The sequence below is a fragment of the Apis mellifera genome, linkage group LG2, assembly GCF_003254395.2.
Source record: "Apis mellifera strain DH4 linkage group LG2, Amel_HAv3.1, whole genome shotgun sequence".
Lineage (NCBI taxonomy): Eukaryota > Metazoa > Arthropoda > Insecta > Hymenoptera > Apidae > Apis > Apis mellifera.
Genome location: NC_037639.1, coordinates 559162 through 585906, shown reverse-complemented (window position 1 = coordinate 585906; position 26745 = coordinate 559162). Strand labels below are relative to the sequence as shown.

Here is a 26745-nt window from a genome sequence, read left to right as displayed (position 1 = left end):
ATATTAGAGAATCCTATTAAAAAATCTCGAACAATGAGTTTATCTGACGTATGTTAAATCATGGAAGCAATGAAATTTAAAGGGATCGATTTGTCAACAAGTCGATGAAAGTGCGCGCACCCGACAATCTTGATCGTAATTCTTTTTCATTTTATCATTATTATACAATTTGAATATTTTTTTATATTATTTTATTTAATTATTTAGAAATATAGAAATATTTTTACTTGTAAATGTGTAAATGTGTAAATGTATTTCATTTTGTATAATATTAGGTATCTATTAATCATCATTTTAAAATTCTTACAAAAAATAAAATTATTTTCTAAGAATTTTTATATCACAATTTTTTTTTATTGTTATAAAATATATCTTAAAAAAAATTAATTTCAAAAATTATTTTGTTTTTGTATATTGTATTATTTCACTATGATAAATATTAAATTTATAAATATTTTTTTTTTTCATTTCAGATATAGTCAGCTTGAAAAAAGATAAAATTTATAATATTTTACAATGGCAGTTAGGTAGTTTTAACAGTTTGCTCAGTGCTTTTTTTTAAATATTGAGCATATTCCTATCAAACTGAAAATGTAAAGGAAATAATCATAATGAAGCCACAGAAAAAGGCAACAGTTGCCCGGAAGGCAACAAAAATCCCAACTGCTAAAAAACGTCGCTCATTTTTAGAGAAATCTATATCTGATATAAGGAAAGAAAAAAAATCTAAGAAACTTGAAAAAGGAGAAGATGCAAAAAAGAAACTAGAAAGTGATAAGAAGAAATCAGAAAAAACAGAAGAAAAAAAGAAAATAGAAGATAAGAAAAAAATTGAAGAAAAGCGAAAAGAAAAACCTGAAAAAGTAGATGAAAAAAAAAAGTATATAAAAGATTATGAAAAAAAATGTGAAAAAGTTGAAGAAAAAAAATTAGATAAAACAGATGAAAAAGTCACAGATGAGTGTACTTATGATACAGAAAAAAAGAAAGTACAAAAAATAGAAGAAAAAATAAAATTGGAAAAACAAGCTATGGAAAATAAAAGAAAGTTTGAAAAAGAGGAAAAAAAGAAAAGTGGAAAATTTGATGATGAGAATATAGAAGATCAATCAAAACTTTTAAATATTACAGAAGAAAAAGATTTACATGAAGAAAAAATAGATATCATTTGTTCCATTTCTAAGAAAAAATTTAAAGATGAAAAAAAGAAAGATTCAAAATTAATAAAACCTGATATCAAGGAAAATATGAAAATATCTGTGATAAAAGATAAAAAATCAGAACGTAAAAAACTTCTTGACAAAGGTACAATAAATACTAAAACTTCTTTAGCACGAACTAAAAAAGATTCTAAGACAAAATCATTACAAAAAAAAGGTATTTCTAGAAAGACTGTTTTAACAAAAAAGTCACATTTATCGGTAGTTCAAAAATTTGTAGACAAAAAAATTAAATTAAATAGATTGGTAAAAGATGAAGAAACATCTGTAAGTGAAGAAGATGAAGCAATGAAAAGAACAAAAAGAAAAAATGTTAATATTTCTAAAAATAAAATTATGCAAGAGAAGAAACCAAAGTTAGGAAAACATATGAAAGCTAAATTGCCTTCAAAAACTAATAAAATAAATTCTACATTAAAAAAAGATGATAAATTGAAAATATTTGTGGAAAAAGTTATATCTAAAAAAAAAATAGATACAAAAGAAACAGAAAAATTACTAGCTGAACATAAAAAAATCATGAACAAAGATGAATTAAATGAAGAAACACATACAACAGACATAAAAAGTGAATTAGAAGAAGATAAAGATATTGATAAAAATGGAAAAGAAGAGCAAGCACAATTAAAATCACAAGATATCAAAAAAATTGTTAAATGTACTCCAAAAATAAATAAAAAAATAATAAAAAAGAAAACTGTAAAAGTACAAATGGAAAATAATAATCAATTGATTTCTTCTGCAGAAGAAACATCTTCTGAAGAATCTAATAAACAAATCAAGGTTTGTGAAGATAATTCAAATGATAATATTTCTTCTAAACAAGAACAAATTGATAGTGAAAATATAATTGATACAGATTTAAAGGATGAGCCAATTAATGGAGATAATATAAGTAATAATGCATTATTATCAGAGTCAGAGGATGAAAGTGATGATGAAACCAAAAAAAATAAACAGAAAGAAATTAAAAGAAAAGAAAGAGCTAATTCACCATCAGAGCATGAACGTATGAGACGAATGAGATTGTTCGGATTTTGGAATGGACCAAAACGACATAGAGTTGCTTCTTTAAATGCATTAGCCAAAGTTCATTGCTTATATGAAAATGAAACTGGAGGAGTTTATCTTGGTGGTTTTTGTAAACCAAGGCCTGAAAAAGAAAAACAAAAGAAAACTAAAGAGGAAAAAGAAGAACAAATTCGTAAAGAAAAAGAAAAGAAATTAGAAACAAAAATAGAAGAAAATATACCAAAAAGAAAACTTAGAAATGTACCAGGATTACGTGGAAAACATTGGGATATGCTAGAAAGTTCTTCATCTTCAACTTCTTCTGATGATGAATGTGAACGTGATAAAAATATGGAACATAGTAAGAAAAAAATTATCAAACGAAGAAAAAAAAATGAAGAAGTAATGGATTTGAAAGATATGGTTGTTTGTAAAAGGATGGCAAGTCTTAATGCTACAGCTATTCTAGCTGCTTCCTATTCAGATGAAAAAAATCGTTGTGGTAGTAGTTTTGATTCTTCTAGTGAATCAGAAGTGGAAATTATTAAAAAACGTAAACAAAATGATTCTGATATTGAAAAAAGAAAGTCAAGACAAAATTCAGAACAAGATGAAGTTCTAAAACCATCTAATAAACTTGTTATTGTTAATCAAGATACAGATGTTACTATTACTGGTATTTTATTTAATTTTATTAATTTCATTTCTTATATTTGTTATTAAAATAAATATTATATATTATTAATTTTATTTAAGGTGTTTATGTTAATCAAACTCGTTCAACACATCATGAAGGTTTTTGCAGTATTGCTGGTATGCAATATAGAATAAGTTCAACAAGTCATACTCAAACTGCAGCTACTGCAGTTGCTACTGAACTCCATGACCAGGTTTGTTATTTATATATTTAAAGAATTTTTTTTAATTTTATTAAAACACATATATTATTATATTATATAAACAATTAAAACAAAATATTAAATATGCATTTATATTTTTTGAAAAAGCAAAAATTGGAACAACCTTGCAAATCATACACACCATTGGGAGCATTATCTTCTATGCAACCACCAGGTAGTCAGAATAATCATTCAAATATGTCACCTCGTAGACATTCTGCATTTTCAGCACCACATCAACATGGTGGTAATTATATTTTTTTATTATAATTATCTAATAAATAAATATTAAATTATAATATTTTAGAAATTAAATTAAATAAAAATAAAATTCGCATTTGCGAAAAAATAAGAAAATATATACGTAATAATAAATATAAAAATATATAAATGAAAATATATGTAAAAAATAAGTAAATATAATATAAATATAATTAGGATATTATCAGCCGGCTGGACCACTGATACAACATCCACCAACTTTACCACCTATTAAGGGACCTCCTCCAGAACCAACACCTACACCTCCACAGAATTCTGAAGGTTCGGATGATTTAGTTGCAACTTCTACAACTTCTGGGGGAACTAACAGTACAGGTATATTTATACAGGGTGCGATATTTAAATATTATTTCTATTATTTAGAAATTTTATGAAAAATTTTCAAGATAAATTAACATTAATTATTTGAAAGAGATTATATGTAAATTTCTTTTTTTTAATATCATTTTCAATTTCAAAATTTCAAGATAATTTTATATTTTTTAGACAAATTTAACGATTTATAAAATTATTTTTCGTTTTCGAAAAAATCAATTCATAAAATTGCGACTATAAACTATAGTTATTGCGACTATAATATATCATGTTTTTAAAACTTATTTGAATTTTTTTATAAAAGAAATCATTTGATTCTTTCAAAATTTTTTCATTGATAAATTTCAATCATTTAAGCTTCACTTTTGTATTTTTGATTATTTAATTAAAGCTGATTAAATTTTGTATATATAATAGTTTAAAATAATTTCAAAAAATATATATATAAAAGAATATATATAAATTTTTAAAAGTATATTATTTTTAAGAAAAGATTTAATTATTTTCAATTTTTTTTCATAATTAAAAAACTTATAATTTTGTATTAATTAAATATTATTTTTTTTTTTGCTTAATTAAATAATTTTTAATCTTTTTTATTATTTTAAAATCTTTTTAATAATTTTTTTTCATCAAATTAATAAAATTATATAATTAAAAGTCTATATATTAAATTATAGTCTTCAAGTTTTTAGTAGCAATCTATTGATGAAAATTTTTAGATTAATTCATAAATTGTTTGTTTTTTATTATATAAATTGTGTAAAGAAAATTTTAATTATCTAATAATAATAAAAACCTCTTAATAACGTTAGAAAAAAATATTTAAAATCTTTTTAAATAAATAAAAATTAGATTACATAAATAATTTTATTTCTTTTATTTTTAATGTTACTTAAACAGTGATCATTAAAGAAATATATAATAGTATAAAATAAATTTTTATACAATGTTATTTTTTTAAAAATTTCAAAAATATATATTAATATATAGTTTTATTTATAAAATTATTTTAGATAATATTTTAATTGTTTTTATTAATTTTTCTTCAATGTTTAAAATTTTTAATTTGTTCACTAAAATATTTTTATCAATTTTTTAATTATACAATAAATAATAAATAATATAATATATAATAAATATATAATAAATTTTTTAAATTATAATATTATAACATTTTATATTTTTAAAATAAAATGAAAAAATAGCTATGTTATAAAAAACAATTTATTATATTGATAAATATTAAAAAAAAATTTTATAGAAAACGATACATTTTGAATTATGTTATAATTTTTATGATAATATCAGATTTCTTATATGTTTATTATAATGCTAATCAGAATATTGACAGTGTAATTACAATAGCAATTAAAATAAAATAAAGATACAAATTATTTTCTTAGAAACCAATAGAAATATTAATTTCTTTTTTTTTTTTTTTTTTTTTTTTTTTTTTTTTAATTAAATAAAGCTTAGATTTTAAGTCGAATTCCTTATTACTATTGTTATTAATTCCTTATTATTTGGATATTATAATTAAATACTACTTAATATATAATGACTTAATACTTTAAGTCATTCTTTTTATTATAAATATATATTGTAGTATATATATAATATTTTTATATAATATTTATAATATATAATATTTTATATAATATTTTTATTGTAGTATATATATAAATATATATAGTATATTCTAAAAAAATTTTGTTGAAGCTAAAAACACAAAAAAAAAAAAAATATTAAAATAAAATCTAATCAAAATAATGTTCTTTTGTTTTTAAATATTCTTATTTAATAGATCAATTCGAATATTTTTTCAAATATTTTGTAATTAATGAAATAATCAATGCATAAATAGTTATGCATTGTTAATATAATATATATATATATATATATATATATATATATATATATATATATATATATATATATATATATATATGTAATGTTATCTTTATCATCATTCTTAAATAGAAATTATAAAAGTCTTAATAAATAAGTTTAAGACTTAAGGACATCATTTTGAAAATCTAAAAAAATGGCAATATTTTTTTTATTAAGTAATAAAAAATTAATAATATTTTTCATAAAAAAAAATTTAGAAAGTTCATTCTTATCTCTTAAGATGCTTTAACAAAATTTAAAAAAAATAAAAGATTACTTATTCTTGTGTTTCTTAATTACAAAAAGAAATAAATAAATCGATATTTTTATAAGTTTCTAAGAAAATAGATTGTAACTCTTTATTTGGATCATTCTATATACAATTTTAAATGTTAATATATTAATATATATATTGATATAACAAAATATATTTGAAGAATTAATTATAGAATCCAAAATAAATATAAAATATTGATATAGAAACATATCAGGTAATGTTTATTTATAAGTAATTTAAATCGATTTCAAAAATGTGTGTTTTATAAAATTAAATTGTTTATAATTTGAAAAATAATGGAGAGTTTTGCATGTTAACTTTTATATGTCTTTTATTTTACTCTAGAATCTTTTTAAATTTTCTATTTAATAATAATTAATAATAAATTTTATTTTATATAACAGGGAATATGGATGATCTATAGCATATAGTATCTATTACTTTTAAAATAAAAACATTATTTATTTTAATTTCACGGATATGACAATATTAGAATAAATGGATAATATATGGATAATATTTTTTTTTCTATTCACGATTTTTAATAGCGAATAAAAGTTGCTTTTCCTAGTAATATTTAAATTATTAATAAATCTAATTAACAAATATTTGTTTGATAATTTAGAATATAATTAATATTTTTGATAAATAGAAATTTGATAATATTTTTTGAATGCAAAAATAATTTTAGATGAATAAATTTAAATTTGGTACAAATTATTACAAAGAAAATTATCATTTTATAAGTATTTTTAATTTGTTCATTTACTATTATGAATATCATTTGATATATTCATTTTAAAATATCAATAAAATATTTATTTAAAAATATCAAAACTGAAGAAAAAAAATATTAAAAATATATTAAAAATATATTTAAGAAAAAATAAAAAATTAAAATTTCAAAGTTTTCACTGCATTTCAAAAAATAATTTTATTAGAAATAATCTTTTAAATCTGAAAAATTAGACAATTTTTTTAATATTAGAAAATAATCATACAATTTTCATTTTTTCATTTCACTTTAATGCATATATAAATGCATATTTTTTGCAAAGTTTTTATAAAGCATATATAAGTTTTTTTTTATTCATAAGTAAAAATAAATTAAAATAAATAAATAAATAATAAATAAAAAATAAATAAATTTTTAAAAATAATATTAATCTTATTGTTAATTTTATAAAATACAAAATATATTTTATTTAATATTAGAATAGAAATGTTTTTTAGATTTGCATGAATTTATATATGATATATACATATTTAATATAAATTATTAATTCTCCATTAACTTAATCATTTATTTTTGATCCATAATTAATTCTAATAATATTTAATAATTATAATTTATAGATATCGGTTAAAAGTGATTAGACTTGGCCATTTTTTGATTGGCAATTCAAGAATTAATAATGGTATTTGATTATCAAATTATTTCGTTTGAATGAAATGAAAGGAATATGTCATTTTTTTAAATATTTTTAAGATTTGATTCAGTTTTATAAAAACATATTTCATTCTTACTATAGATTTAAAAATTAAATATTGTGAATACGGTGAATTAAATCTGTAAATAAAAGATCAAATTTACAAATTTGATTATGGCTTGGAACACTTATAAAAAAATTCCTCTCTCATAGATTTTAATAAAAATGTAATGTTAAACTTTTCTTCAATCTTAACAAGCTTCATATATATCTAGTTTATTTTGAACCATTCAAATATCTCGAAAAATATGATTGATCTGAAAATATGTTTCAAACAAAACATTTTAAGTAAAACATGTTTTATTTAATGGAAAGAGATATTATGATTATGCAGTAATAATTGTTCTTTTAAATTGATATCAAAAATCATGACGATTAATTTTAATTTTTTAAATGAAATCATATAATTTTTATTGCACTAATCGATACAGCTCATTATTTCCTATTAAGCTATTTATTATCGAAAAATCTTTAGAAGATATTGTAACATGAAGTTTGTAAAACTTATCATATGGAAGATAAGGAAATGGTACTTACGCTCTTCTTGTCTTTTATATGATAAGTTTTACAAATTTTAAATTACAATATATCCTAAGCTAAAGATTTTTCGACATAAATAGTACTTAGTACTTTTTTGTAAGAAATAACGAATTACACCAATTAGGGCAATAAAAATTGTATGATTTCGTTTCAAAAATTAAAATTGATTTAATATAGCTTTTAGATGTCAATTTATAGAAAAATTATTAATACTATATAACATATCTTTTTATATCAAACAATTTTTCTCTGAAACATTTTTTTATATATATTCATATTTTTCATAAATTTTTTTTTTTATTTGAGTGATTTGAAATAATATTATTTTTTTATTTACATGTAATTGATCTTATGGTTTCTAATATATTGGTAAAGAATTTTCTATATCATATTTAATTCTGCATATGTATGTTTCTGTGCATGTGTTAGAAACGATCTCTTATATTCCGATATTAAATATTTCTATTCTTTTTATATAAATTTTATATAAATAAAAGAAATTGAGATTTTTAATCTTTAAAATAATCATTTTAATAATACTTTTTCAATCAATAAATAATAAGAAATTATATCAATGGTTACATTTTTATTTATGTTCTAAATTTTTATTACGTTTTAATTAATAGAAAAATGAAATAGATTTTTAAATCATTTTTTACTGAATGATAATTTTGCTAGATTAAAATTCAGCCAATACAATAGAACAATTTATTCAGCTGATTTATGTTTAGAAAAGTTCATTTTTTGATTGTAATTTATATTATCAAATTTTTATCAATATTTCTTTAGTTTTTTAATTAAAAAAACAGTAAAAAATTTTCTGATATTTATTGATAAAATAAATATAAATAGCATAAAAGAATGTATAATTACTATGATTAAGTATAAAGAACTATGATTAAAGTATAAAGAAAATTGTATTGGAAGTTTTTTATAAATATAACTAAGATTAGTTTTATATTTATAGAAAAAAATATTATTCAAAATATATTGTTATTTATGATATATTTCAATTTATTTATGAAAATTCAGAAAAGATTGATCTTTTGAAGATTTTCTCCTTTTATAAAGGATTCTGTATCTTTTAAAAAAAATCATTTGAAAATCATTTGAAAAAAAAATTTAATAGATGTATCGAAATAAATAAACTTATTTATGTTCGATAAAAAATGTCGCAAAAATTTGCTGGAAAATTGCTTATTATTGAATAGTAAGTTTGCATTGATACAGAAAATATCTTTGTTGCTTTTATTAATAAAATCTTGTAATTTCGCGAATTTTTAATTTTTATTTATTAATTTAGAATATTCGTTTCATAGATTTTTAATTTTTATGTGTGTTATTTTTATGCGTTGTTATAATGATTTGAATCATTCAAATTTTAATTTTTATGATAATTTTTTAATTATGCCATTTATTTAATGAATATGTGATATATTTTCAATAATTGCACAAATAAATTTAAAAAATAATATTTGAACAGATTTAGTTTTTCGATGAGTTACAAATTTTTAGAACCTCATTTTATATTTCAAATTTAACAATCATTCGATTACAAAAAAATTAATTCAATTTTTATCCGATTTATTTTAAATTTTGAATAATGTTCCTAATATTGATTTTTTCAGATACACATATGAAATTTTTGATCGAATAACATACAAATTTATTATTTTTATTATCTTATTGTACGAAATTCAAAGTAATTATTATGCATAAATCTGTCATTGAATTCGAGGTCGTTAAAATTAAAATTAAAAAATAATTTGGAATTTCATATATTTTGAATTAAAATTTTGTAATAATTCAATTGATCGAAGTTATTATATAAATGAAAAAATGATATTTAATATTTTTATGTTTTAAAATCATAATAAAATAAACAATTTCAAATGACAATTATAAATTACGATAAATTCATTTTATCAAAGTTTTTTTTATTAGATTAAAATATTTACAATTAATTTCTCTCATGGAATTATAATTAAATTCGTTATATTGTATCATTTTTAAGATTTTAAAAAATTTAATGTGAATAAAAAATATATAGATTGTTTTTATAACCAATACATAGATTATCAATTTTTATATATATGAAATAAGATTTAAATAATAATGCATAATAAAAAATAATTGATTCAAACTTTATTTTAAGCATGTTATTTAATTTTTAATTTTATTTTATTGTTTAAATTTATTTAAAACAATTTTTGAACAATAATTAAAATATAAAATAATTTTTAAGATATCATAAAAATATGAGAGTTAACGAAAAATTTTTTTAAATTTTCGATATAATTTAAAAATTATATATGAATATAATATACATAATATATATATTATACACTATACGTTTACAATGGCTCATTATAATGTTTGAACATTATTTTACATATTTTATATTTTTATAGAAAAATTTATTTAGTTCGAAAAATTTTGATTTTAATAAAATAAACTTTCTATATATGTAAAACACAATCGATTACATATAAAATAATTTTTTTTATACGAAGAAATCTTTTTCATAGGGTGAAATTAATCGTAATTTATCAACATTTTTTTCAATTTTTAATATAAATTCATCTGAAGATTTTTTTACAGCAGAATAATAGAGCATTAAATTTTGCACAATTTTTAATTAAAAATTTTGCATTATCCGATAAAATTATATTTAAAGAAATGAAAATTCATTGAAATCATTGAGCACTAGTTTCATCCCTTTAAAATGGTTTCATTTCCTTAAAAAAAAAATTACTTCATATAATCTATTGTCATACAATTATAAAGTTTCATTAAAAATAAAAAATTATTAATGAATATTTCATTAAAAAAATAAAAAAAATATTACAAATCATTTTTTTAGAAATTATAACAAATATTGATTAATTTTTTTTCTTTTTATTTTAATGATACAAGAGAATTGATATCTTAAGATATAAAAAGATATTTATCTGTGACAATTGCAAAAAAAAAAAAATACGAGAGTTTTTTATGTTATTGAAAATTTTTTATAAATTTTCAAGAAATATGGAAGATCTATTGAAAACTAAATTTGTTTGAAATTTTTGAATAATCGTTATTTTGTTTATAACTAAAGAGTGATGAGATAAAGAAAATTTAAAAGGAGACTAAAGCTAAGACATCAAAAAAATTAATTAAAATAAATTTATTTTGAAATGAAATCCATTTTAGATATTCAAAATAATGAATGTTTATTGACATTCGCTTTTGGATTCATATCGAAAATTCGAAAATATCAAACTGCTTAAATTATTTCGATTTTTTTTTTGAATACTCGATTACTTTATTATCCAAATTGAATTTTGTAGTTGTGATGTGTAATTATTACGAATTGAAGAGAAGTTAATGATAAAAATTTTAATTTAAAAACAAAAAAATTTTTATAAAAATTATACAGATTGCATTTATATAAAAATCTAATAATTGTGCATTCAAAAATATTGACATATTCTAAACATAAAAATATATAATGCAATTTTTTGCATCAGAAACTATCATAAAATACAAATATCATAATACAAATTATACATTATTAATATAAATATTTATAATTTTAATAAAATGCAATTTAATCAATTTGTAATAATTTTAACTTGATTAAAATATCAGATAATTCCAATTTTGCTTCCAGTCAATACATAATCATTCGTCTCTTTTTCAGGAGGTGGTTTTTATAGGGCATATTGTCCTCAATACTATGGTACACCGCCACAATACGCAGATCTGTGCTATCCACCTACGTACTCCCATCCTCATGCTCATCCACCGCCTTATTATAAATATGCACCAACTTATAGAAGGTAAAACATTTCAACCATATATATTTTTCTACCATTTCGATAAAAATTATGATGATTAATTTTGATAATGTATTGTAAAAAAAGGTACTTTTTCAGGCAGTATTATGGATATCAGGAATCCGGTGGAGGCGGCGGTCCTGGTAGTGGTGCTACTGCAGGTGGCCCAGCAGTTGTTGATTACCAGCCACCCCCACCGCCGCCAGGTGAATACCCTTTGCCTCCATACTACGGAGGATATCCTCCACCTCCACCACCACCTCCACCTCCACCAAATCCGGCATATTTGCATTCTCAGGGAAGACCTTTTGTAGATCGTGAGTATCTATTTATCAAATTATACAAACATAATCATTTACACAAAATATCCTGTTGGATTAATTTCATAATCTTTTTTTATTTTAAACTCAATATAAATTATTAAAACTCACTTATCGATTTGCTATTCAAGAAAAAGAAATAACAAAAAGATAAAATATATTTATCAATAATAAAATTAAATTTGTCAACTTAACCATTGAACTCTTTTCCAATTGATATTAATATTAATCTTAATGGAAATTTGAAATATGAAATGTCGTAAATAATTTAATTTTAAATAACTTTTCTATACAATTGGATTTAGTTTTCGAGTTATTTGCAAAAAACTTTCGATACTATATTTATCATAAATTTTATCTATATCGCCAATTATGGGTAATTGGAAATAATATGTATGCATAACGAACTTTTCCATTTCCTTATGAATTAGAATGAGAGTTTTCTTTAAAATTGATGTATACATATATATATACAAAATTTAAAAAAAAAAACTGGATTTCAGATTTAAAATTTTTCAACTTCAAATATTATTTATTATTTTCTAAGGTATCGATAAAAATTTTCGATATTATATATCGAAAGCTGTATTTAGATACTAATATAATAATCTTCGCACAATTTGTCGAATAGCCAATAATATCTAACTATATCTATACTTTTAGTATCTATAGGGTGTTTCATCAAAAATCATCAAAAATCTAATCATTCAAGAAATTAAAGGAAGTAGAAAGTACAAAATGTTCCGTATGAATGAAAGTAGAAAAGAAAACGAATTTGCAGGTAAAAACACATTGCACACAGATATGGCAATTGTTATGTTGATTTCGAATAAAAAAGATATTGGTTAGGTTAATGTAGTGGATATTACATTAGGTTAGGTATATTGGTTAGGTTAGAATTTAAAAGTAGTCCCCGCGTGATTTCTCATAAAAGCAATTAAACATTTTACACGGGATGTCCTGTAAATATTGAGCTCGATTATTAAATCGCTTGACGACGATGATTTCTACAGCGAAGACGATTATTGTACATTATAATCACGTCCGTATAAGCAGAAAATAATATACGATATTGAAAATTGTTAATACGAATAATCGGAAATTAATAAATATCGAAAACTAAAATTTTATATTTTATATTTTATTTCTTCTTTCTATAGGTCTCTGTCCGTCATCTTTCCAAATTTCGTGTTGATCGAGGTGCTTTTCAAAAACTTTATTCGCCCAAGGATTGTTTTACATTATAAAAAAAAATTCATGGATAGATACTAAGTATAATGACATTTTGTTCACCCGTTATACGTTACACGTGCATAAGCAGAATTCAATTTAATTCGTTTTTTAATACAGCTTTCTTTTTTATGAAAAATAACTCAAATTGGAGGGAGGATAGTCGACATTGATTGATTATTAAATTTTATGAGACGATGATAGGTCAAGTAAATTGTGATTAATATTTTAATGAAATGTCGAATAATTTGTTGTAGACGCAGCCTTCCAGGGTTGCCCATGCCCGATGCAGTCTTGTCCAAAAAACGTGGATACTGGGCCCCTTATTGGTAATGGTAAGGGAGCGCCAGTGGTATCGGGGCCCGGTCTGTCATTGCCGCCCAGTGCTTTGGTGGGTCCGCCCTCGCCGGCGAGGGGGCTAGCCGGGCTAGCGCCGCCTCACGGTGCCAACGCCTGGGATACGGATCGCGTCCAACTTAACACTCATCGCAACCTGAATCAGAACCAACCGTCGGTCCCTCCGTCTCACAATCTAGTCGGTGGACATAATCACCCGCGAAATTCGGATTGTAAGAATAAGGTTTGTATTATATTGTACGTTTCCAAGTACTCTAATAAGTTTATATCGCTATCTTATCAATTTTATCGTGACGCTACATTATTCTTATTATTGTAACTCCGATCACTTGATCGTTTACAGTTCTACAAATTTATTATTATTTCCCGTACTCGTATATATTACTTCGATTAAGGGCCAAACCAGTTTTATTAATTAAAGACTTATGCGTTAACTAAGATTTTTCGAAAGTGAAAATATTAATATTTGTTAAAGTTCGTATTTCGAAAAGTGAATTTTTCGAAAAAATATGCTTTACATCATTTTACGAAATGATGTATGAATATCTCGCAGATCTTTTAAACGTTATTTACAGAAATGATTTGGAACGTAATCGTGACATAACACGTGTATTCTATTGTATAAGATCCAGTGATCCGCACATGATGATGTGCAGAAAATTATATATCGTATATATTTATTTATAATAGTTTATATTATATTGGAGAATTATTATTTCGTAATATATATAAGAATAAAACTTTTCATTCATTATTTTATATAGAATTTTGATTTCGGTGAAAATTTGTGTAGAAATCATAATGGAAAAACTGTTTTTTTTTTATAGAAAATTTTTTTAAGGGGATGAAATAGGAATGAAAAGTTTATATAAATATATAAATGTAATTTTCTTTATTGGATTATTTTAAGAAGATGAATGTTTAAAATTTTACTTTTTTTTTTATTATCTGTTTATTTAAATATAATTTTATAATGATACGAGATGAAACAATTTTTTATGTAAAAAATATTTAATTTTTAATGTTATATTATTAAAAATTGTATATAGTATAGAAAATTGTTCAAAATATATTAAATAGTATTGAAACATGAAATTTATTAGCATTATACTTTTTATAATATTACAACATGAAAATCATTAATTAAAAATCATTAATTTAAAAACACTATTACAATTAATTATAAACAAATACATATAAATATATATATAAATGATCTCTCGTATATTGAAATACTTGAATATTAATATTTCTGATACATTAATATTCGATTATTTATTATCCTAAATGAATATTATATATATCTGACATTGTGGATCGAGCTCAAATCAATTTTTTCGAATTTGAGCAGAATTTCGAAAGAGATTCGAGATGCATGATTCGAGATTCAAAGTAAAATTTGAGATTCGAAATAAGATTCAAAGTTCAAAGTACAATGATTGAGGAAAAATGATTGAGGATGATTTGGGATAGTTTCCGCCCATCAAATCCAAGAATCGAATAGTCACATTAATTACAATTTCTTTCTGAATAGCAATTAGAAAGTAAATAACAATAAACCAAGAATTAGATATAAATAGGGATTTTTAATTTTTTCAGTGATGAAATTTTCATAAATATAAAAAACTATAGTAATTATATTAATTAATATAAGTAATTTTATATAAGTTTATGTAAAAAATGTATTTAGAATCAATTATAATTTGTAATTTATAATTGTTATTTTTTTTTTTTTTTAGGATGAAAAAAATTGTTCCGAAGAAAAATTACGAAAATGTGGATGTCAGAAACATGCTTGTACATCAACTTGTGAAGTCAAATTAGAAACTCTTTCACCTTCAGAAAAACTAGCAGTGACAACCTGTCCAAGTAGCAAATTCCATAATTTTAAGTTGGAAAATAACAATGTGAAATGTGAATCCTGTAGCATGGAAATGGGTGATAATTTGTCCTGTGTTGCAAATTGTAATGTAAAGTGTGAATCAGATTATAAATGCGATATCATGAAATGTGAACAATGTATGAAAGAAGGTCAAATGGCAATTTTGGAAATAGACAAAGATTCTGGAATATTACTTGATGATAAATTGGATGCAGATCCAGATGTTAAGGAAGAATTAAGTGATGTTATTGCTATTGATAATGAAAATTGGAAAAAACCTGATTATGAACCAACTGTGCAAGAAACTATCGAAGAAACTGTGGATATTATAGAAAAACCGGAAACAGAGGAACATCCAAAATGTCAGAAAGTAACGAAAAGAAAATTATCTTTAGATAGCCTATCTGATAGTAGAAAAAAGAGGAAAGTAAGCAAAAGGACTCTTTCTGTTGGTTCGTCACAAGATTTGAATAATAGTGATTTTTCGACAAGAATCTCTATACCAATCTTATCATTTATAAAGAAGATTGACAACAATAGCGATGAAGGAGTTTCTAAGAAAAAACAATCTAAAAAAGATAATCAAAATCAGAAACGTAAGGTAGAGAATCCAAATTGTCTTGAAAATGCAATGAAGAAATCAAAAACTTTTAAACAAAGTACAATTAATAATATTCCAAATTGTGTAAAACATGCTGCCACTGATAATTCTATTATGGAAACTATTAATAATGTTATTCAACAAAGTTTACAAATGACACAAAAAAGAGATCGTAAAAGTAAAAATATCGAAAAGGGAAAAAAAGAAGTCAATTTATTATCAGTTGTAAAAAAATCAACCAAAAAAATTGATTTAGTGAAAGAATTGACATCGGAGAAAGTGTCGAAAGTTATTAACAAAAATAAACACTCTAAAAGTAAATCGGAAAATCAACGAACAAAATCAAGAACACATGAGAAGAATAGATGTAAAGGAAAGGGTAAATCCAAAACACATGAAACGAAAACGAAAGATAATGGGAAAAAGCACGAGAGTACAGCAAAATCTAAAACGTATGACATTCACGAATCGACGAAGAAGCCAGCATTGATAAAAAAGAAGCGAAAAAGTACGAAGAAACTGCCTGTCAAAAAATCTAGTTCCAAAGTTGATGATTGTTTAGTAGGAAGTGAAAGTTTAATATTAACTAGAAAAACATTTTTAAAACCCAAATGGAGTAATGGTTGGAGTTGGGAGGGTGATCCTTTTGAAGCCAAAGTTTATTTAACGGTAATTGTATGATTGGAAGATTTTTTCATGGCATAAGAATATATTGAATAATTTCGTTCTTTTTTCATTATATTATATTTTATTTAGAACGAAGAATCAGCTATACGTCGATGTTATGCAAGTATGAAACATGAAAGTGGTGATGTTCTAAGACCTCGTGATTGCGTTTTATTAAAAAGTGGCCCACGAAAAGCGGATTTGCCATTCGTAGCAAAAATAGCTGCTTTATGGGAAAATCCAGATGATGGTTTGTTTGTTCTAAATTTAATTTTTAAAACGTAAAATTCGACGAAATAAAAATATATATATATTATTCTTTTCTCAGGTGAAATGATGTTTTCTTTATTGTGGTACTATAGACCTGAACATACTGAGCAAGGTAGAACTCAATATGATACCGAAGATGAAGTTTTTGCTTCACGACATCGAGATGCAAACAGTGTTGCTTGTATAGAAGATAAATGTTATATTTTGACATTTAATGAATATTGTCGGTAAGTCAATATTTTTTTATCCATTAATTATTATTATATATAATTATATATATAAGCAATCCTCTCTGTTTATATTTATGTCATTCAAAAGTAAATTGAGGTGAAAAGATTTATAATATTATAATTATACTATTATAATATTATTTCTATCAAAATTAGTTCTTATGTGAACAGAGAGACCAATATATCATCTTACGTTTATCGTTTCAATGTTCTCTAAAATATAAATATAACAAAAAATAAAATTACATGATTCTATTTCAAAAATTCAAGATGACTTTGAATTCAATAAAAAAATATATATATATATTTTTCAAATGTATATTGTCTCTATGTTTTTCATTCAGATAAATTTAAATTAATAATGTTTTTTCTTTATTATAATGTTTCAATAATACGAATTATCATAAACACCCTGTATATTTAAAAAGTTTCTTTAATTACATGGGAATTATTATAAATTAATAACTTATAATATAATCTATACTCTAATTTTAAATGAAATGATGCTATAAAGATATAAAAGTAAAACGTTTTTTTTTAAATTAATATAATTCGCAATGTAATTAGTAATTATTTCTATATAGCAATTAAATATTTTGAAAAAAAAATAGTAGATTTTAAAAATAAGATATTATGAATATTAATATAATTTATAGGTATCGTAAAAATTTACGAAGAATCGAAGAAGGATTAGAAAGCCCCGGTTTAATAGTTCCACCGGGAGACCAACTATATCCAAGAGAAAATCGGCAACCTCCGATACCAGTACCTTCGGATATGGTTCTCTTTTGTCGGCGCGTTTACGATTATCGCGGTAAAAAACTTGTTAAGAATCCTGGATGACTCGATTTTTTATAAAAAAAAAAAAAAAAAAAAAAAAAAAACATTTTGAACAAGAACCAATGGGATGCACAAAGTTTGCTGCATAAATTGAAACTGAACGTAGGTCTCCTTCAAGCATAGCATAGTATTTTGATTTTAAGAATAAATCAATTTTTATGAATGATAATTTTGATAATTTTTGAAGCTTTACATGTTTAGGAAAATTTTTATAGATATAGATTAATTTTTTAATGATTATTTAAATATGAATTATGTAGTATACATAGAATTTTCTATACGTTATTTAAATGTTATTTGAAGGATAAATTTCATTGTATAAAATATTTTTATTTGTTTTTTTTTTTTTTATAGAAAATGTGAAATATTAATTAAATAATTAATACATTAATTATATATTATATAAATTATAATTAAGGCATAATAACATAAAAAAGTTGAATTCTTAAATTCGCTAAATAAAAAGAAAAAAATAATATAAATAATTTCTTAAACTTATAATAATTAATAATCTTATGAAATAGATATCGCTGATTTATTCATTTTTAATATTTCTTTACTTACGATACAATGAACAAAATTTGAATTATTTATTAATTTCGGAAAGAAACATTTCAAAATTTATATTTATAAATTTATAAAGATGAAGAGCACAAAAATACATAGAATTCATTGTACATTCATATACGACATCAAAAATGATATTTAAACGAATAATCAAGAATTTATATTATAATGTTATAATAATAGCTTAAATGATGAAAATATTATTTAATGTAAATCATATGTCAAAAGAGCAGTTTATAATTACTGTTTCATCGATGCATGTTTTATCGCAAATGAAACACAACATTTTTAGCGAGATAATAGAATTTGACAATTTTATATAGAGAGTCATATTTTTTGTGAAATACAATATTTAAATGAATTTAAATGAATATTTTTCACACGAAGAAATACAAATATATATGTGCTATATATATATATATATTATCAGCTTTTTGAAGGGAACCTTCCAACAGTTTCAAGATAAAAATCAAACTGGAATATTTGACCATCTAGTAAAAAAATAGTAATGTATGCACTGTGTTCTATGAATAAGATATAACGTGAAAGCAAATAAGAGAACACTTCCATTGTCTTGTGATAGTTCATGAGACCCATGCATACGCATTATTTTAATATACAGAAATAATATAAGTTTCATTTTTAAGAACGATTATATCGATAATAGAATGTCGAGAAATGGAATTGATCTGATTAAAATTTAACACTGAAACAGTAAGCTTCGCGTACTCGAACAGTAACAAAATTTTTTTGAAAATTATACATTCTAATTTAGATTTGTCAAACTGCCATATCTCAGAAAATATTTAAGAATTCTTTTCATTAATACTTATGAATATTTATTTATTTTATTTCATTCTCTCTCTCTCTTTTTTTTTTTTTTTTATAAGTAAAACAAAGTTTTACCGAGTACGTAGAATCATTATTATTTAAAAAAAAAGATATCATTTGAATTATTTAGAACGATTATTACATAGCATAAAGCTATATATTTCTTCGTCATCTTAAGTCTTCTTTTTAAAATTAAATTATCTGCAACTGCTTGATTGAAAAAAAATCGATTTTTTAAATAATATTTATATTCCAACCCGTCACGTACTTGTACATTTCTTACGAATATTATTATTTTATTTAACTTGTTTGAAATCACAATCTCTATTCAATCTAGGGAAAAAGAAAAAAAATGTGGTTGTATAATAATCTCTTGTATCTTTATTATATTTTCAGTCATATATTATTCATTAGCGCGTAGTCAAATGTATCGCATCGTAGTATGCCAAAAATATATTTGTGAATTAAAGAAAATCTTACGTTAGCCGTATAATATAATTAATATTATATACAAGAGTTTATAATAATGAAGTAGAAATTCTAGGAACGTAATTATTTTATTATTGAAATTTCCAAATAAGAATATCGTCGAGGTATATTTTTGATTATATTTGTTGAGTGGCGGGTGTTTTGTTAGAAATTATATTATTTAAAATTAATATATTGATGATACGATTATTATTTAATATATTGGATATAGATATTAAGTTATTTCCGATAGAACGAAATATTATATATGTAGTATAGATAGGGGAAGGGAAGAGCGCCCGTGATTGTTCCTGTCTGTGTATGCGTGTGTGCGATGCGAAATAAATATATAGCAAAAGATTGAAAAAAGAAAAAAAAGAAAAAAAAAAAAAAGAAGAAAATAAGTGAAAAATGCAATATAATAAGGAACACGTTTAAAGAAAAAAACACACACATATATATATATATATATAAAAAAAATATTAAACCATTTTTTCATTTTTCAAAATCCTTTTACGGCGATTTAATATATTTTATATTTATTATTTTATCTATATCGATCAATTAGATATGAATATACAATAAGAAATCATGTTATTATAATTACCTATGTACGTGTGTACGTAGATAAAGAATTATTATGTAAGTATCGTCGTGCGCCGTATGCCAAAAAAAGAAAAAGAAAAAAAAAGAAAGAAAGAAAGAAAGAAACAAAAAAAAAAAAGAATACACATTTTATCTTTATATCTTGTTTTATCAGCGACGATCGAGCCTAAATAAAAAACGATCGCAGGATGAACTTAAATGCGGCGCATGTAGATGCATTATATACACCGTTCTTGCGATCTTTTACAAATAGTTTTATATTCGTTTTTATCGCGTAAGTGGGATCGCATCATCGATATGTGCGACTACGTGTGCACCAAAATGCATTTTATCAGAATAATTGAAATTATTCGAAAGGCGAGCCGCAACAACATGTAGATATCGTGTAACTCGCATTTTTGTGTAGATCTAAAACGTAAGCGCGGTTTCACCCGCTACGCGTCTTCGGCCGGAAGGAAAGTATAAACCGATAGCTTTTCTTCGTAGCGCAAAAACAAAACAAATACAGATATAATATACTTTAACAATGGTTAATGTGGGAACATTGCACAAAAAAAAAAAAAAAGAAAAAAAAAACAACAAAACAACAAAAACATATTACATATCCTCTGTTCATTTAACGGTAGACAGAAGAAATTTTTCAATCGATCGTGTCCCAAAAATTTAAATATTTAAGTCGGTATAGATATATGATTTATGTGCGAAGCATCTTCAGAAGATGATTGATATTCCTTTTTAATCGAGATAGAAAAAAAAAAAAGAAAAATTAATGCAATGAACTCTTATTGCCATATCTAGAGTTTGCTAGAGATTTCTTCCCCGCGGATTTTCGCGCAACCGAGAATTAAAATTTGTCAATTTTGTTTGTCAATTTATATTTTGTACACACAAGTATATTATTTTATATTTTCAGTATTTCAAAAATCGTGTGCTTTTTTCTTTTTTTTTTTTTTTTTTTTTTCTTAAATCAGTATCTAAATAGATTTATATTCAAATAGAAGAAGAATGTTAAAAAAAAACTTTGAATGTTAAAACGTGCACTTCACGATTGTATAGCATTTCGATGTTCTTACGAAAATGAAATGCTCTTTTAAAATACAAAATTATATAAGGGTTAGTGAATATACGTTTCATTTTTTTTTTTTTTTTTTTTTTTTTAGCGTACTTTTATGTAAAATGCCGATGACAACTTGAGAGATCGATGAGACCGATTTTTACGGTGCTTTGTAGTATTTTTAATTTTTTTATTTATTGATGTGCTTAAACGAATAATTATGGCATAGCGACGACACATGGCGACGAGAACAATAATTTTTATTATTTCCGTGTATACATATTATTATATATATATATTTAATGATGAATTTGATGATCGAGAAATATCGTTTAATAAGTATTTGAAATAATCTGAGTGATCAATTTCGAATAAATTTTAATTACAAAAGAGAATATATTTAAGAAATTTATTGTTCAGATTATTTCTTTATCAAATTTAAATAATATCACGATACACAAAAGTATTGGTAATCTATTGGTTGAAGTACAATTGACATTCGTATGTATACAGGGTGTTTCATGAGTCGTAAATTAGTCGCTTAATCGAATAACTTACTATAAACTTTGCAATCGTATTCTATCATTATTTCGTATTCAATGTATTCTAACCTGCAAGAAATCGTTCGCCAGTTTGGTACATTAATATATATATATATATACAGTTATTAAAAGTTTGTCATAAATAGATATTTTGTGGTTATTTGACTGGGTTTTTTCTTTTCAATGTTCCGTGCATGAACTTTAAAAATTATGTAAATAGAATATAATAATTTAAATTTTACAGTTCACATTTGTGTAATATTGGGATAATTCTGTAAGTACATACTTACTATACGGACGGTTTTGGGAATGAATAGGGTTCTATTAATCTTCGAGTTGGTACGTTGTTTTAAGCCACACAAGCATGCGTGCAAACACGGAAAATATGTCGCTGTAAACTTCCCTTAATGCACAGGAAAATCGTAAGCCACTCAAACATTACTTATTGTAATGTATATTGTAACAAAATTTTATTATTAAAATATCATTATTTATTTTCATTATATTATTATTTATTTTTGTATTTAAATTTATATTTAATTAATTTTTTGTATTTAAGTTTATATTTAATTTGTTATTATATTATTATTATTATTATTATTATTATTATTATAATAGTATAATTACTATTATTATTAGAGAACTGTAGATGTGTACAACTATTGAAGATTACAAAAAAAAGAAAATATTTAATATTATTATAATAATAAAAAATTGTATATTGTATATTTACTTATTCGAGTAACACGGAGTCAATGCGATATTTGAAATTATATTATATTATAATATTAAATTTATTAATTATAAGACAATTTATAAGCTATGAAACACTCTGTCTGTCTTTTGATATTTTTGTTCCGTTTTCGTAATTGTTGTTTGTAAAATTTATCGGCTGGGGCCAGAAGTGAGAGAAAAGAAACATTGTATGAAACGATCATTACGCGAATACTATTTTTATTACTGTTAAACCAAAAAACATTGTCATAGTAACAATTTCAAATTGCAAATACAAATTTATTAGTAAATATTGAACAGATAAATAATGGCGAGCGTTTCACTATTTTATTTATTTATTAAGATGGAAAAAACGTTTAAACGATTAATTTAATTCTCTAAATCTTTTTTTAATAATTATAATGCGTGGCTTAATAAATACGATATAAAAAGTTAAATATAAATTGAGAAAAAATATTAAAGAAGTGGTTATGAATTTTAATATATTTAATCATATTAGAAATGTTATTTATATATATATATAAAACAATATATAAATGTTATGTAAATTATAATGGAAGGTAAGTATAACTTTGCCACCTATAATGTGTGGAATATGAGATAAACGATACAGTTTAAAAAGTTATAAATAATATATGTATTTAATTTTTTGTAAATTATATAAAATTTTTCTAAGTTTTATTCTATATTCTATATTCTATATTAAAATATATTAAATACCATTGCTATGTCAATTTTTTTAGATAATGTGAAGAATATTTAAAAGTACATAAAATTAATTAAGTTTTAAAGTTTTAAATATTTATTTTATTTTTAGTTTTTTAACAAATATATATTTAATGAATTTAATATATACTTTTAATATATTTAAAAAAATATTTTACTATTTAAATTAAAAATATTAAAAATCGGTTGTTCAATTTTTTTTCTTTTATCTTTTTTATTTAATTAATATTTTTAAGTTTTGATACAATGATACATTTCCTAAATCGATTATAAAAAATAGAAAAAATATAGTGTCATATAATGTAAGTTTAAAAACAATTCACTTTGATAAGTGAATAGACTAATTTTTTAAAATTATTATATATTTTTTATATGTTAGAAGTTTAAAATAATATGAAATTATTATATTTATTTATTAAAAAATATTAAAAAATAGTTAAAAAGTTTTATATAGATTTTATGGAAGTAATACTTTAAATTTAGAATTTTATTTACCAATTTTATTAATATTTATATATATTTATATTATATTATATATTTATATTTTATATTTATATTTATATTATATTTACCAATTTTATAATATTTATATTAATATTTATATTAATATTTATATAAATCTATTATTTAAGTATTTTTAAGTTTTATTTTTTGTTAATAAATTCAAAAGTATGAGAAAAAATATGAAAATCTTGAAAATTATAGATAATTAAAAAAAAGACATACAAAGATAATAATTAAAAAGTGTATTTATTTTAAATTCATTAGATTTACAGAATATACTGAAAAATATATTATTTATTAATAATTCATATCAATTGAAAAAATTATGATCATACATATTATAGTACTATATAGTAATATATATAGTTGAATGAAAAAATAACAATTAATTTAAACTTTTATTTAAAAATTATATAAAAATTAATTTAAAATTTTAATTTTCTAAAAAAATCAATAAACAAAACTAATTTTCTCTTAAATATATAATAGACACTCATTATTAAATCTCGAAAAAATTTTTTAAAAAATGATTAAAAAAATATTAATTTTTTATTCAAAAATATTTATTATTGAATTATATAATATTTTAGTTTATAATAACTATTATCAATGACAAGAATTTTATTTTGATTATGAGTAACTATCGATAATATTATTAAAATATATAAAATATATGAAAATAACCAAAAAATTTATTAATTAAAATAAAATTCTCGTTTTTGATAATGTTTTTTTGATTAATCAAATCAAAATCATTTAAATCAATTCTTATGTCGTATATAAAAGGATTACAATAATAACTTTACCTAGAATATTAATATGTTTGCAGGACATTTGAGGGATTACAATTCTAGAAATTAAAACAAACAAAAATTGATATATACAAAAATAAGGGGATGTAAATTTGTTTTGACTTTCAAAATTGTTTAAAAGTAACCTACAAATATATTAACATTCATATATCCTAATAATATAGAAAATTAAATAAACATAATATAAGCAGGAAGATTATATTAAAAATATTTAAACATAAATATAAAATATAAAATTTAAAATAAAATTTTTGTAAAAATTAAATTAAAAAAAGAATTATAAAATATTATCATAAAAGTTGTGTAAAGATAAATATTCTAAATTCTATAATAAGTAGTATTACGTAATATAATACTTCCTCGAAACATTTTGATTGATCGAAATATTCAAATTTTAAATTTAGCCTTGGAAGAAGTTTAAACATATCATGGAGGAATAGAATAAAGAGATAGTAATAGTATTAAATTTTACGCAACGGAAGTTCACTGTAAGACGTCCGGAAAGAGGGGGAAAAAAAGCTAAATAAAAGACATTCCGAAAGCTCGGATTGGTCGTTTGTCGATCGCTGTAAAGTTTTAATCCGAAGCAAGAGGCCTAAGCCGAAAAGCCTAAAGCCGAGAATGTCATCACGCTCGCTCGTGCTCGCCTAGCTGTTCCTTCAGATTACATTAATTCGATTAACGAATGCCGCTTATCGTCTACGCCTCGATTCTACGAGAAAATTTTTTTCCCGATCGTCATCTTAACGATCAATCTGAAATTTGATCGAGTATTACGGAGTCTCCAGCCTACAAAGAATAATACTTTGTAAAATTTGAATTTTTCAAAATTTTTATCTATTTTTTATATTTCTTTTTTATAGTCAATATAGTCATCTTCATTTTTTATTGATCAATTTTTATCAACTTGCGAATAATATGCACGCATGATTTATAAAAATATTTGAACAATGATGTTTATTTTGTATGAATGACTTTTAAATATTTTTTTAATTAATATATATATATATATATAATTATTTTATGATAAGTTTTAATAATAAATATAAATAATGTAAATTATCAAATAAAAATAAAAAAATGGAGAAATATTATAATACAATCATCATAGTTAATTAATTTCTTAATAGTTTTTTTTAGATAAATGCAAAAAGATAGATTTTTTTACTATATTACTTGTAAGTTAATAACATGAGAAATCAAAATAGAAGAACAAGATAATCAAAATTATCATAATTTAAATCAATATTGGCTTTTTAAAAAACATTAAATGGTACTTCATTCATGAACATTCAGAAGTTTTATTCTATTCTTAATAGTTTGAGCATCGAATCGAATCTTTATTAAATCTTTTGATTAATTCTTTGATTGGAGTTGTTATATTTCACAAGAGAATAATCAAAATCAAAAAAGATATTTCTAATATGCAAATATTGATAGAGTTGAGACTTTTTTTTGTTAAACAATAAAAGACAATGTCAAAAGTAGAGGATAACAAACTAAAAAAACATGTTTGAAATTGATTATATGAAAAAAAAGAAACAAAAAATTAATTAAAAAAATATGTACCTATATAATATAACATAATATAGTATAATGTATTGGTAATATAATACATACTTTTAGTCTAGTATTAAATATAATACTCTTTTTTATATTTTATATAATAAAATATCATTTTCAAACGAAACAATTTATTATCTTGTATATGTAGACATAATTAAAATACATAAAAATTTCCACGTTTTTCGTTTTATCT

The 26745-nt window shown here is 21.9% G+C and overlaps 1 protein-coding gene across 8 annotated transcripts in view; it reads left to right on the top strand.

Moving 5' to 3' along the window:
* The window catches only part of LOC100577995, a 32354-nt gene that overhangs the window by 582 nt on the left and 5027 nt on the right, over nucleotides 1-26745 (top strand). For 2 of the 8 annotated variants that reach the window (XM_006557621.3, XM_016910869.2), the window contains 11 exons: nucleotides 474-2907; nucleotides 2988-3121; nucleotides 3239-3377; nucleotides 3569-3742; nucleotides 11610-11748; nucleotides 11833-12062; nucleotides 13553-13875; nucleotides 15392-16804; nucleotides 16892-17051; nucleotides 17130-17298; nucleotides 17958-18191. In XM_006557621.3, coding sequence (XP_006557684.2) covers nucleotides 612-2907; nucleotides 2988-3121; nucleotides 3239-3377; nucleotides 3569-3742; nucleotides 11610-11748; nucleotides 11833-12062; nucleotides 13553-13875; nucleotides 15392-16804; nucleotides 16892-17051; nucleotides 17130-17298; nucleotides 17958-18144 — 5364 coding nt within the window. In that variant the 5' untranslated portion in view covers nucleotides 474-611 and the 3' untranslated portion in view covers nucleotides 18145-18191. Of the gene's footprint in view, nucleotides 1-7; nucleotides 136-473; nucleotides 2908-2987; nucleotides 3122-3238; nucleotides 3378-3568; nucleotides 3743-11609; nucleotides 11749-11832; nucleotides 12063-13552; nucleotides 13876-15391; nucleotides 16805-16891; nucleotides 17052-17129; nucleotides 17299-17957; nucleotides 18192-22453; nucleotides 22713-26745 lie in introns of those variants that run through there. The other 6 variants (XM_026439192.1, XM_026439194.1, XM_006557625.3 and 3 more) reach the window with 6 other exon arrangements.